Source organism: Panthera leo, chromosome A1, assembly GCF_018350215.1.
Source record: "Panthera leo isolate Ple1 chromosome A1, P.leo_Ple1_pat1.1, whole genome shotgun sequence".
Lineage (NCBI taxonomy): Eukaryota > Metazoa > Chordata > Mammalia > Carnivora > Felidae > Panthera > Panthera leo.
The window spans coordinates 124,001,590-124,016,924 of record NC_056679.1 but is presented as its reverse complement, the minus strand read 5'-3'; the positions used below and the strand labels follow the sequence as shown (position 1 = coordinate 124,016,924).

The 15,335-nt window shown below is 37.3% G+C and overlaps 1 protein-coding gene across 6 annotated transcripts in view; it reads right to left on the bottom strand.

Annotated features, from left to right (window-relative positions):
* Nucleotides 1-11,969, bottom strand: part of DDX4 (DEAD-box helicase 4) — an 82,338-nt gene extending 70,369 nt beyond the window's left edge. For all 6 annotated transcript variants that reach the window (XM_042939035.1, XM_042939075.1, XM_042939043.1 and 3 more), the window contains exons 1-3: nucleotides 11,865-11,969; nucleotides 11,005-11,100; nucleotides 2,420-2,480 (exon numbers count right to left, since the gene is read on the bottom strand). In XM_042939035.1, the coding sequence (XP_042794969.1) occupies nucleotides 2,420-2,480; nucleotides 11,005-11,076 (133 nt within the window). In that variant the 5' untranslated portion in view covers nucleotides 11,077-11,100; nucleotides 11,865-11,969. The remainder of the gene's footprint in view (nucleotides 1-2,419; nucleotides 2,481-11,004; nucleotides 11,101-11,864) is intronic.
* Nucleotides 11,970-15,335: the final 3,366 nt, after the last annotated feature.

The window sequence follows — 15,335 nt, the reverse complement described above, 5'->3', positions numbered from 1 at the left end:
TCTGGATATTTCAAGTACACATGCATGTAAGTAGTTCATAGGATGGAAGCAAAGTTAGCCTTCTGCTGGGGTTTCAGCAGGCAGCAATTTCATCAACTTTTCTTAATCTGAATATTCTATATTAAACCACTACTTTTAAAAGTTTATGTAAAATAAATACATCTTGACAACAGCAAAAGCATCTCTTAACTTCTGTCAAGATAATTACTTTGAACTTAAGGTGAACATGGGAATTAAAATTTGCTTTTAATTTTTATTTTTTTATTTGAGAGAGAGAGAGTGCAGGCAAGCAGGGGACAGGGGCAGAGGGAAAGAGGGAGAGAGAGAGAGAATATCTTTTTTTTAAGTCTTTTCATTTACTTATGAGACAGAGACAGCATGAGTGGGGGAGGGGCAGAGAGCAAGGGAGTGAGAGAGAATCCCAAGCAGGCTCTGCACCCCAACTTGGGGCTCGAACTCACAAACCGTGATACCATGACCTGAGCCAAAACCAACCGTCAGATGCTTAACTAAGCCACCCAGGTGCCTCAGGAAAGAGAGAATCTTAAGCATGATCCACACTCAGTACACAGCCTGACCTAGGCCAAAATCAAGTCAGACACTTAACTGACTGAGCCACCCAGACACCCCAAAACTCATGATATCTTGATGGCTTCCCAGGATTAAACAATTACCCTGATAGGTCACTACTACTGCAACTTACTTCAACAACCTTATAGCCTACAAGATACTCATTTTATTTTTTTAGCGTTTATTTACTCTGAGAGAGCATGAGGAGGGAGGGGCAGAGAGAGAGGGAGAGGGAGAATCCCAAACAAGCTCCATGCTGTCAGCGCACATTATGGTAGGGGGGATTGATCTCATCAATTTTGAGATCATGACCGGAACCAAAATCAAGAGTCTAGCACTTAATAAACTGAGCCAACCAGGTGCTCTGAGACTCATTTTAGACCTAAAGACACCTGCAGGTCAAAATGAGGGAATGGAGGAACATTTATCACGCAAATGGATGTCAAAGGAAAGAAAGCTGGAGTATCAATACTTACATGGGACAAACTAGATTTTGTTCTTGTATTGTTTTTATCCTGTTTTGGTATCAGGGTAGTACTGGTTTCATGGAATGATTCTGAAAGTGTTCCCTCTATTCCATTATTTGTAAAACTTTGATAAAGAGTATCATTAATTTTTTTTAATATTTGGTAGAATTTACCAATATAACTATAAGGTCTTGGGCTTTTCCATGCTGGGAGTTTTGATTCTTAATTCAGCTTCATTCTTTTTATTGGTCTAAGAAGATTTCCTATTTCTTGGATTCAAGATTCATGATTCAATCATGGTAACTGGTGTGTTTTTAGGAATTATCTGTTTTATTTTCCTAAATTATCTGATTTGTATTTAAATGTATATAATAATCTGTTATCACACTATGTATTTCTGTGGTTATCTACCGTCTTCTCTTCCATTTCTTTTCAATTTTGAGTCTTTTTTCCCTAGTTAATAGAATTAAAACATTGCCAATTTTGCAGGGATTTTTTTTGAAAAACTGGTCATTACTTTTAATGTTATGTAACTGTTTATTCTATGTTTTTTGTTATTTCCTTCCTCTACTAAGTTTCAGCTAAGTTTATTCTTTTTCTAGCTCTCTGCAGTGTCATGTTAAGTTGTTTAACTTTTTTTTTTTTAACGCGTATTTATTTTTGAAACAGAGACAGAGCATGAACAGGGAAGGGTCAGAGAGAGGGAGACACAGAATCTGAAGCAGGCTCCAGCCTCCGAGCTGTCAACACAGAGCCCAACACAGGGCTCGAACTCATGGACCGTGGAATCATGACCTGAGCCGAGGTCGGATGCTCAACCTACTGAGCCACCCAGGCGCCCCAACTTTTTTTAATACAAGCATTTATAACTTAAGTTTCACTCTAACATCTGCTTTTGGTGCATCCCATAGGTTTTGGAATATTATGTTTTCTTTTTCTTTTGTTTTGAAACATATTTTGATTTGCCATTTGATTTCTTAACTGACCCATTGCTTGTAGTGTTAATATTACATATTAAATATTTAATATTTACGTTGTAAAAACAAACAACAACCTAATAATCCCATATCCTACTTCCATATGTCAGGAACCCTGACAATTCTCTAGTGGTATGAAAGACAAATATACAACTTCCAAGTTGGGCAAAGGATTTACAGGAAACCTACAAAACCAAATAATATTAAAGCACTATGGTCTATATCACTATCTCCTCTCTTGCTTCCTCTAGCTGGAAGTGGCCCTCATTAAAAACATCCAAACAGAATGAATTCTCACAGAAATCTAACAAACACTATTTATAAGATGTCTACTAGTCTGCTCCTTATTCACTAGGTGAAGCCTTTAACCTAGAAAAGGATCCATCTTTTTGCCTCAACACATACCTGATGATGAAGCTGGAGTCCTGTTAAAAGTGTCTCCATTTGCTCCAGAAGAATACCTCTCCTGTTAACAGGAAGAAAAGACTCATTTTCTACTTTGAAAATAAGAATGTGTCATCACCAATGCTAGAAAATTTTAACAACTGGACTTTGTTCCAAACAAAACAGTAACAGGCTCTAAGATTTTCTACGCCACTCATTCCTTAATTATTCCAAAACCTCTTCACTTTAATACTAAACGTATAGCATATTAATATACCACTTAAAACATTGATCAGCAAACTATAGCTATGAGCCAAAACCGGTCAGTCACTTGTTTCTGTAAATAAAGTTATATTGGAACATAGCCATCCTCATTTATCTAGAAATGTCTATGGCTGCTTTCCCACCAGGATACCGAAGTTGCAACAGAGATCCTAAATTCTGTGAAGTCTAAACTATTTACTATTTAGCCCTTTATGGAAAGAGTTTGCTGACATCTGACTTAAAAGTTTACTCACCCATATACTTGAAAAGTATAATTAAGTACTATTATTATATAAAATCTGACCAAAATAACACATGAATAAATCAATGCCTGCCAATATACATTTTTAAAAGTTCTGTATTTTACAGTATACTCATTAACAATGCACAGAATAAAGTAGAGCACAGAGGAGAGCAGTGGACAATAGTTTCTACAGTAAAGTACTACAGGAATTTATTTTTAAAACTTCAACTTTGTTTCTATAAAGGGAAACAAATTAACATGTTCACAATTTTTTAAAATGAATTCACTCTAAAATAAAAGGTCACTGATGCACTAAAAACAATATACCTATATATGTACAATGCAAATGCAGTATAAATACAACAAAGCGGTTCATGTTAGCTACTGGATCAGAATATGCATCATTAACTTTAATCAAACTTTTCACAGCAACAGCTGAAATGTCGATGATGTTCTCAAATACTACCTGTCCCATTTTCCCTACCTTAGTCTCAAAAACTATGTATTTGCAATTAATATATATGTATTACATTTCCAGTGATGTACTTGCATTTCTATTGGGCTCAGAAAATTCAACTTTTGTTATAAAACCAATAGCTAAATGTCAAGTTAATTTGGGAAACTTCCAATATTTCTTAGTGTATCTCTGTGTTAACAAAAACTTGAGTAACCTTTTTCTCACCTTAACTCCTAGGGTGCTCTTATAATCATTAACTGACAACTTAATTTCCCCTCATATAAGCTACCTCTACTTAGGACAAAACTTACAGAAGAGAGGTCTCAAATTCTTGCACATGAAAAGCAGAATTCAATACTTTAAAAATGAAAGGTGTCCTAAAACTTAAGATGATACCTTAATTAACTGGCTACTTTAGAACAGACATAATATTTCTTTACCTAAGTTCCTTTAAATAAGTCAAAAGAGTGCAAAAGTAGTACTTCTTTTCTTTTTTTTTTAATTTTTCAATGTTTACTTACTCTTTTTTTTTTTTTTTTTTTTTTTGAGAGGGAGAGACAAAGCATGAGCAGGGTAGGGGCAGAGAGAGAGGGAGACACATAATCTGAAGCAGGCTCCAGGCTCTGAGGTGTCAGCACAGAGCCTGATGCTGGGCTTGAACTCATGAACTGTGAGATCAGGACCTGAGCTGAAGTCAGCCACTTAACTGTTGACCACCCAGGTGCCTCAGTAATACTTATTTTCTAAAATTTCTTTCACAAAAGACACTAAATGACTTTTAAAACTACTTTTATAAAGCCCAAGAGCCACCCAATTATTCTCTGAGTTATTAAGAACAGAAAGGCAAATACTTTTGGGATTTTGGTAATTACTACAGTATAAAGTTCCAATTTACAATTACCATAGACATTAAAACAAGAATGATCTAGTTTTCTATCTTTAAAGTGCAATTCTAAAGACTTTTTTTTCCTAGTGGCCAAAGTATTATCAAGTGACTAGAATCCAAAAAAGGTCTGGTTTTATTTAAGTGATATAAAGCTAATAAAGGTAATGAGACACTTCGGCAGTCAATAACTTAAAAATTATTATTAGATGACCTTCAGGCTGTGGAATTTAATATTCCACATACACGAAATTTAAAAATTCCAAGGCAAATTCTGAAACATCATTAAAGATTCTTAACCTTTTTCATTACCTTAAAAATAAATTACCTTCATACTCCCTTCTGCTACTGCAGTACTTCTCTCTCTTAAAACAAAATGTCTACAGTTAGTTGCTGCCTCTACTTTTTCATATCCCTTTTTTCCTTAAATCTACTCCAGTTTAGCTTCCATCCTCATTCTACACTGAAAATGCTTTTAATAAGGAAATTATGTAATAAAATTACTACTTTTATCTTTCATTCTACCAGAGCTCTCAGCAGCATTTGAAATGACAGACTATTTCCTTCCTCTTTATAACATTCTCCTCTTGGCTTAAGGAACCCACAATTCTCTAGTTTTCTTTCTTGCTCCAGTGGCTACTTCCTCCTCAGTCTCCTTTTGCCAGCTCCTCTTATACTGGACCTCTCAAGTTGGACTATCCAGGGTCAAGCCCTCTAAGTCTGTTTTATACTATGTATCTTTACCTAGTCTGGTAGCTTTAAATCCCATTAACACACAGGGACACCTGGGCGGCTCAATCAGTTAACTGTCCAACTCTTGGTTTCAGCTCAGGTCACGATCTCATGGTTAGTGCACAGAGCCCGCTTGGGATCCTCTGTGTCTGTCTCTCTCTGCTCCTCCTCTGCTCACAGCTGTCTTGCTCTCTCTCAAAAATAGACATTAAAAAAAATCTTTTTAATAAATTTTAAAAATCCCATTAATATACAGATAATTACCACATTTATTTTAATGTTTATTTTTGACAGAGAGAGAGAGAGAGAGAGAGAGAGAGAGCGAGAGCAAGCGAGCATAAGCGGGGGAGGGCCAGAGAGAAAGGGAGACACAGAATCCGAAAGAGGCTCCAGGCTCTGAGCTGTCAGCACAGAGCCCGACGCAGGGCTCTAAGTCACAGACCGCGAGATCATGACCTGAGCTGAAGTCGGACGCTCAACCAACTGAGCCACCCAGGCGCCCTGATAATTACCACATTTATATCTATATCCCTGATCCCTCTTCTAAGCGACTAATGTATAAAAGCTACTTTACTTTTATGTTTTCATAGCCATCCCAAATTGAACACAACAAAGCTAGCATTCTTTGTTTTTACCCCTCCCAAGCTTATACATTTTTTCGGAGATTCCCCACTTCAGCAAATGGAACCATCTTCTATCCAGTTGCTTAAACTTAAAAGAAGTCTATGGTACAACACAAGCAATACAGTCAATGATACTGAAACAGCATTGTATGGTTTACAGATGGTAGCTACACTATCATCAGCATACCTTAACATACAAACTTGTCAAATCACTGTACACCCAAAACTAATATTGTGTATCAATTATACTTAAATTAAATAAAATAATAAAATTTAAAAAAACTAGACATCAACCTTGATTACTCTCTTTCACTCCCCACACCCAGTCAAGCCAGTCCTACTAACTAAGCTCACAACTACCTTCAGGCCCCTCTCCCTTTGCTTTTCCCTTTCCCTCTCTGACTTCATTTTCTACCACTCTTGTTTCATCTTACAGTGCTTTAGCCACACTACATGTAGTAGGATGAAATATGGCCACCCACATTACCTTATTTGGAAAAAGAATGCAGATATAATTACAGATTCTGAAAAAGAAGAGATTACTCGATTATCTGTGTAGACCTTAAATGTCACTACAAATGTCCTTATGAGAGGCAAAAGAAGTTAACCAAGGCCATGGGAAGACAGAGCAGAGAAATCAGAAATTTCAAAATATTTTACACATAAGGGTTCTCACACACAGCTACAAATAATTCATTCTCATTCTGGTAAACACATTTCTTTTGACCTTCTATGTACTCTTAATATTTTCAATTATGAAATATCACACCCTTTAAAGGTTGTTTTCTTTTAAAGGTCTTTTTCAAGCAAATGAATATTTCCACCAACATAGTAAGGTTTTGATCTCAATGACTTGTCAGAGCTGCTATTCAAATGAATTTATAGCTGGACAATTTATGAACCTTGGAGATGCCTCCTCCCTGTCCAATTTGGGGTCCAATACAGACAATTCCATGTTTTCTTCCCCCAGCCCCTTAAATTCCTTAGCAAATATATCTTTCACTTTATATTCAGAATCCCCTGAAATGCCTAAGAATGTATCAATTTATACAAAGTACCAAGATCTCATTTCCTATTTTAGGTTCCATGTCAAATAGAGCTGAGATAGGTTGTCCAAATAAAATGACCAGACAGGTTATATCAGACAGTGTCACATAAAATTTAAATTTCAAACAAATTATTTCTCCTTCTTTGATCTGATACAGAAATTAAAGTCCCAAAATACAGACAATATTATCCTCCATCCCTTCTTCTGATTGATGAGTCCTGGCCAGATCAGCCCCATTCACATCCACAGTTGAAGCCTGGTCCTTTCTTTGACAACTACTACATGGAGACATCTAAAATTACTGCAGTTACTTCAGTACCTCCAGGGCTGAAAAACTCCAACTCTTGAGTCTCATGTATCACACACAGATCTAAGGTTCTAGATAGCTAGCATGTCACACAAGAAAAAGCAAACACCTCAAAATTTAGAAAAAACAACCAAAGCCAGGAACAAATGTGACTGTTCTAAGAGCTTACAATGTAGGCCCTAATTTTTGTATCTGAGAGCATTTTCCAAATAAAAGTTCTTTCCCCCAAACATTTCACAATCAAAACTTATAGTGAAAACATCTCCCACACACTATGAGAGAAACCTACTATAAATGATAATAGTGTATAGACAGAGAAAAAAAAACAAAAGGCTCTCTAGTTTCAGTTTCTCTCTGGTGTCACCGAATCTCTATCAGTTGACTAGAATCTGTTGGCTGTAAATTGATGATTCTTCTTCAAGAGGATTCAGTTTTCTCTATTCTCCAGACCTGTTCCACCAACATCTCTGCCACCTTTGCAATCTCTTTAGCCTTCTCCTCAGCTTTCTCGTATCTTTTCATCACTCTACTCTAGACTTAATTGTTTAGATTTTGATTATGAGTCATCAGAGCTCCTTCCTCCAAGCCTGCCACTTTTATCTGGATGGCCATTTTATTTGGATGACCATTTTGACCAGCTTCCACAAGTTGCTCTTATTTAGCATATAATAATATCCCGGCTTTCTAGTAGAAGACACAATATCCTCCTACATCTCAGTGATAATTGTAGGCAGAAATTGCTTAATATCTTCTTAAGGCTCTAGCAGTTCAGCTTCCTTAGGTCTGCAAATACAATGATGTTCAAGGGCCACATTTCTTCTCACTACTTCAGAATCATAGTATGAACAGAGAAGCCCCGAACTTTATTTTCTTACCTAATTATTACAAACTTTGCTACTACTACTTAACAAAATTGTATTGTGGGTGGACCAATTATCTCACACTATTTCTACTTTAATCACAAGAGTATCTGACTTCTGAAATGTGCCACCAAAAAGGGAGACAGATGGAGGCAATCACTATGTAGACCTACTCCCATGGTCCTCTAACAAGAAGCATTCATTACACAGCTAGTAAGCAAATCCAATACCCTGTTACATTCACCATACCCACCACTCCAAAACTCATTCCAACAAGCTTACATGAAATATGCAAATGCCTAACAATTAAGATGTCTGGACTACATAATTGCTGCATTATCAAATTCTTCCTAACCTCACATCTTTTACTGGTCTACACCCAAGTAGTACACTTCCCAGTGGCCTATCAGTACAAAATCATATAAGAATGGGTAAAAATTAAATCTCCAAATAAAAATCCTCGAAAGTTTTCATAAAAGGCTGATCACATATTGTTTAAGATGGATTAAGCCAAGACAGCTGCAGGGTGAAGACAAATTCTAAAAAACAAAAAGCCCAGCTGTCTCTTAAAACAGAAATTCAGGGGGCCACCTGAGTGGCTCAGTTAAGCATTTGACTCTTGATTTCGGCTCAGGTCGTAATCTCAGCAGTATGTGTTTGAACCCCTTGTCAGGCTCTGCACTGACAGTATGGAGCCTGCTTGGGATTCTCTCTCCAGACCTCCCCACTCATGCTCGCTCTCTCTCTCTCTCTCTCTCTCTCTCTCTCAACATCAATAAACTTAAAAAAAATTGAAATAGAAATTCAGAACTACCAATCAAAATGGTGCCTTTAAATGAAACTAGGCAAAATAAAAGACCTCAGATCTCTCCCACATGTGTATATCATATAATCATCTTCACTTTCTGTACTTTTTATTCAACCAAGGCAGACAAAGGCATTGATTGCACCATGTTCCTCCAAGTCAACTAGGCCAGATAGCTAATTGCTCAACAGCATCAGGAATTAAGTTTGCAGACAAATACAAAAAATTTACAAATTGGCCCCACATAAATATTAAGAATCATAAGGTAAAGTTAGTATTAACATTTAATTTAGTATTCGTAATATTAAACAAGGTATGTTACTAAATAGCACAAATATTTCCAAAAAGGTAAGTCTGAAAGATCTGACAGTCAACCACCCTCAATTTCAGACAGCTTATTCAATAAACAAGTACAACATGATTGAGTCTAATGTACTATTTGAAGAATGCTTAATGAAGAAAAAAATCTCAGACTAAGAAGAAACAAAATTAAATGACTAAGTTCAAATGAAAAAGTCTGTATCTGTGAACTAAACTTTGTAATGTAATAAATTTACTGAGAACTGGGGTAAAAAGAACCATAAAATATCCTTTAAGTAATTCCATTTTTTAAAAAATACTCCCAAATTAAAAAATATATATATAAGCTGTAGATATTCATGACATTACAGTGAAAAGATAACATCTTAAATTCCCGCCAACAGAAAATTATATTACAGTAGATCCATTCCTTGAAGTACTATGCAACCTTAAGAAATTATTTTTAGGAAGTTAGTAGTAATATGGAATAGTGCTCAAGAGTGAAAAGGCTGGAATCAAAAATATTATTATGTACTATCATTTGTGGGGGGAAGAAAATTTAATAAAAATTTACAAGAATGTGCTAATAAACATGATTGTTAAGTACTTTTTCTCTTTTCCCAATATTGTAAAAAAAAAAAATTTTTTTTATGAGGCACAGGACTATAAAAAAACTAACACACAAAAGATGTCTTTCTCAAGTAAGCTCCAAAAAAAAAAAAAAAAACACGATAAATTCAGATTAAGATCTTGAGTATTTTGACACCCTCACCCAAAAATCTTCAGTATTTTGAAATAAACTTTATATACAAATCAAATCCAATTAAGAGAAATAAAGGATTACATATATTTTTATGTGATAGAACTTCCATTAAGATATCTCTTGAAATAATGAAGTGTTTGTAAAAAGTGACCAACATAAATGCAAACTGGAAATTCCAGAAGAAAACAATATAGTGGTGCCTAAGTGGCTCAGTCATTTAAGCAACTGACTGTTGGTTTTGGCTCAGGTCATGATCTCAAGGTTTCATGGGTTTGAGCCCCTCAGCGGGCTCCATGCTGACAGTGCAGAGTCTGCTTGGAATTCTGATTCCCTCTCTCTCTGCCCCTTCCCTGCTCATGATGTTTCTGTCTCTCTCAAAGTGAACACATGAACTTCAAAAAAAAAAAAAAAAAAGAAAGAAAAGAAAAGAATACCAACTTTTGAGACATTTTCAAATAAATAACACTTGTGCAAAAACAATCCTTTAAAATATATTAACTTCTAGGGGCACATGGGTAGCTCAGTCAGTTAAACATCCGACTTCGACTCAGGTCATGATCTTAGCTTACGCCATGATCTCATGGTTCGTGAGTTCGAGCCCCATGTTGGCAGCTCAAAGCCTGGAGCCTGCTTCGGATTCTATTTCCCCCCCTCTCCTTCTGTCCTTCCCCCGCTCACACTATGTTTCTCTCTCTCTCTCTCTCAAAAATGAACATTAAAAAAATATATATTAACTTCTAAAGTAGAGTTGTTGTTTTTTTAAGTCAACTTTCAAATCAGAACTGAAACCCAAAAAGCTATTCCAAGTCCTGTTCTTTTGAATTACAATATAACTCTCCAAATGCCACTAAGGAAAAAGATCTGATGATTTGCACATTTGAAGAGCCAAGTGATGACACCATCTCAATCAGCCTAACATACGCATCCTACTTGTAGGAAACCAATTTATAGAATTCAAAATATCACCCAACACCAAACTGTATTTTTCAGTTTTCAATACAAGTGTCTGTCAAACATGTTCAACCATATTTGTACCAGCCTGCTTCCACCCACAGTAAGTCCTCAATCACTGACATTTAAATTGTCAATAATATCACTACACATATTTTAGTTAATTATCAAATTACCTCATACTATTTTATTCCATTTGAGGCTTAGAGTGCCTCCTCTTCATTGCCCCTAAGGCAGTTAATAACAATCAGATGGAGGTAAGCACAGCACACTCCACCGGACTGTAATCTAGAACTTTCCCACCACAGTGATTTTCAACTTCAATAAAATCTGTAGTGTTTAATAACCACAAACTTTAAATTTTACTACCTTCTCAAATACAGGAACATAGGAAGACATATGAGGTTTGATTATTTCCGCTTCCCAATCTTCATCTCCCATGGTGGCTTCCAGTTCTATTTTTATCTAAATTTTTTTAAAAAAACGTACATTTGGCCTCTATTAGATCAGAATCATATACTTAACAACATGAACTGTCACAATTTCACATACACCTCCCAAAACTACTGAACTAGCTGCTGATCTTCCCCAAAGATCCCCTTATTTTTTATCTTTAAAAATGAGTTGAACTACTTAACCACTCTTGCAACCACAATGTCCCTACTGGGCCTTTCTCCAAAATCTGTTTACTGACTTTATCCTCTCCTTTCAAGGGTCTCCCAAACAGCTTACTGGATATTAAGGGTAAGGGAAATTTCTCAACTACTACTCAATGTTTCTCTCTTTGCACACCTCCCTTCAAAAGTAAAGATGTTTGGTTTGTAGGTTTTGATAGTTTACTGGGAGAGAGGGAGCCAGGGTCAAGGCCTTCAAGCTTGGCGGGGTAGGGGTCACGAGTTAGGTGGCCCAAATCCTTTCAACAGTGGACAACTAGTTACTCTAAGGGGCATTTGTACACAAATGATACTACAGCCACTCTTGTTCGGAGAAAACGCCACACACACAAACTGGGCAAAGATGCTTCTTTACCTCCTCTACAGGCCTCTACGCCCTACAGGCGTCAGCCGGGCTTTAAGACTTACACTGGTAAGTAAAGAAAAAGCCCCAAAGGACGGCTCCAAGGCCCACCTGCCCCAACAGTTCTTCATCTAGCTTAAACTCTGACTACCGGGAAACCCACAGGGGCCAGTGGAGACCCACGCCAGGAAAAAAGTCGCCAGGCCACTCACCTCTCTGCTGCTTGCTCTCCCGGGGTCCTCTCAGGCGGCGACGCCGCTTAAACGGCTGCACGTGCAGGACGCCGCTGACTGCGTCAGGTGCGCAGCTTCAACAACAAATGGCACCAGGCGACGAGTGCCTCCAGCCAATCAGCGCTCAGACCACCGGCGTTGCCCCGCCCCATCTCCAGCCGTGCGTTCCCTATTTGCTCGCATTTGAGGTCGCTAAAGCCAGACCCGCTCTCTTTTTCACACAGTGGCCCGTTAGGCCTGGGGGTATAAAGCTGGCCGTGAGCCACTTGTCTCTAGATTCTTGGGGCGGGGGTGGTCCTCAATGTGGAGATGCCCTAGATTTTCTCTGTGCAAGCCAAAGATGCACAGCCCCTTTTTATAATACCAAAAATAAAAGGGAAGATGAGTAATGCCCTGCCTCCAACCTCTTTGACTTGATCTTCCTGTTTTCTTGCTGTAGTCCCTGGCCGTTGGTCCCTCTGGTTCTTTATTTCTGAGGTGCTTGCTTCACAACTGGGGATTCCTGCTGCCTCAGCATGTGGCTAAGGACTGTGGAGCTGGCACGTTTCCGTTTCCTCCCCATGACAGCTAGGATGAGGCTCTGTCCTGCCTCATCCAGGATGTTGTAAAAAAAAAAAAAAAAAAAAAAAAAAAAAAAACTTACCCTTTCCTATAGAGTTGAGGGTGCTTCTCTTCAGGAAAGAGATGCCCTCTCATGCAGAAGGAAGGAAATTGTGCTGGAGTAGTTTCATTCATCAAGGCTTGGATTTGTGGCCCACCAATTCGCATCCCTAGGGGTACTAGCCAAACCTAAGAGTGACCAAGGATCATTTCCATGCTTAATGCTCTGACCAATCAGATATTCTTGTTTTGCCTCACAAAAAAGTAAAGGAAATTTCTCAATATTTTCCCTTCAACCAAAAAGTATAACAACCAACTGCTTTAGAAGTATTGTTTCCATTTTTTATTTTCGTGATAGTCTGACACTCGGGCATAGAGGATTAGGCACTTTGCGGGTTGCACTTCTTTCATCTTTAGAACCACCATTATTGTTTCTGTGTCTTCATCAAGAATATGTCATTATTTATCTAGTTAGCACTATTTTCAACGTGAATTGTTTTTAAAAGATTATTGTTAACAAAGATCAGGGGCACCTGGGTGGCTCAGTCAGTTAAGCATCCGGCTTCAGCACAGGTCTTGATCTCATGGTTTCTGGGTTTGAGACTCATATCAGGCTCTGTGCTGACAGCTCAGAGCCTGGAGCCTGCTTCAAAACTCAAAGCACAAAGATCAAGCCAGAATATATTTTATCTGTCATTTTTAATAATCTCTATTTTTTAATGTTTATTTATTTATTTTGAGAGGGGGAGGGCAGAGAGAGAAGGAGAGAGAAAATCCCAAGCAAGCTCCACACTCAGCATGGAGCCTGACTCAGTGCTTGATCTCACAACCACGAGATCATGACCTGAGCAGAAACCAAGAGTCAGACACTTAAACAACTGAGCCACTCAGGCACCCCAACAATTTCTAATTTTAAACTAGATTTTCACACCATGCCCTTTAAGAGGCAAGTACCTTAAATTGCTGCACATGTATGGGAGAGCCACCAATACTCCTGGCATTCTGAATCTGTAAACAGGGGTCCTTGAGGTATTTTAACTCACTTTGAATTGAATGTTATTCTTTCAAAACTTTTTGTGTCATGGGAAAATATTAAGTGAAAAGAGTAAGGTATTAAATTGTGTAGATGAATGATAACCAAGTAGATTCTGTTTTACATATAGAAAACTTGGACATATTTTCTAAAATAATTTTTTTCAGAACAGAGTTAAAGAAAATAACTTTTTAAAATTTGTATGTTGTTGGGCGCCTGGGTGGCGCAGTCGGTTAAGCGTCCGACTTCAGCCAGGTCACGATCTCGCGGTCTGTGAGTTCGAGCCCCGCGTCAGGCTCTGGGCTGATGGCTCGGAGCCTGGAGCCTGTTTCCGATTCTGTGTCTCCCTCTCTCTCTGCCCCTCCCCCGTTCATGCTCTGTCTCTCTCTGTCCCAAAAATAAATAAAAAACGTTGAAAAAAAAAAATTTAAAAAAAAAAAAAATAAAAAAAAATAAAAAAAATAAAATTTGTATGTTGTTGACACACACTGTTACATTAGTTTCAGATGTACAGCATAGTGATTCAACAAGTTTATACATTACGCTATGTTCACCACATAGCTATTCTCTGTCACCATAGGTCCCTATTACTATATCATTGACTATATTCCTTATCCTGTGCCTTTAATTCCTGTGACTTATTCATTCCATAACTGGAAACCTGTTATAGCCCATTCCCTTTTACCCCTTTGGCTCATCTCCCTAACCCCTTCCTTTATGGCAACCATCAGTTTGTTCTCTGTATTTATAGATCTGATATTGCTTTTTTTTTCTTTTTAGAGTCTACATAGGACTGAAATCAAATGTAGACATGTAGATGATACATAAAGACCAATACAATATTTGTCTTTCTCAATCTGACTTATTTCACTTACCATAATACTATCTAGGTCTATCCATGTTGGGTCAGATGCCACAATCTTATCCTTTTTCGTAGCTAGGTAATATTCCATTGTGCATCTATACCATATCTTTCTTATCCATTTGTCTATCATTGGACACTTAGGTTGTTTCCATATCTTGGCTACTTTAATAATGCTGCAATAAACAGAGAGGTGCATACATCTTTATGAATTAGTGTTTTCATTTTCTCTGGGTTAAAGAAAACACTTAGTCAACAATCTCTGCCATTCAGTCCTAGAACAGATTGTTATTGCTTTCAGGTATTGCAATGAAACTCTTCTATATGAAACATTCTATATAATTTTTGAGAGCTAGCTTTGGTTAAGAAAAAGTAAATTATAATGAAAACTAAAGTTTAATATTAAGGAAAGAAAAAATAAGCAATGGATGAAAATAATATAATTCAAAAACTGAACAGAAACAGTGAAAAAAAGACAAACACAATTAAGTAAATACTTGCTCTGTGATGTGTGTGCCAAGAAAGTAAAGCCAGTATGGGTATCTCCCATGTTTTGAAAGCTCACATTCTGCTACTTTGCTTTTATAAAAGACTTACATTAGGGCCTTTTTTCACTAACAGAAAAATCCAAGGAGGATTTCTGCTTTTACAAAAAAGCAAAAGCAAAAATAGCATTCAGTGTTTTTCTGCAGTGATGCCTTATAGAAGTAGCATGACCTGGAGCAGCGAGTGACACTAAGCTCCTTCCCCAAGAACTAAGCATGTCAGCATCAAGCCACTATAGCTTTGAAGTGTGTCTATGAGCATCTCAATTTGTTTTGGTATCTGTTAGCAAGATGTGTCCTCAAGTATCAGAAAAGTCTAAGACAGGTCATATATTTTGTCTGAGAAGTCTCAAAAACTTTTTCATATAAATTAATGGTAATTGTTTCTTCATTTGACACCATTGTGACTT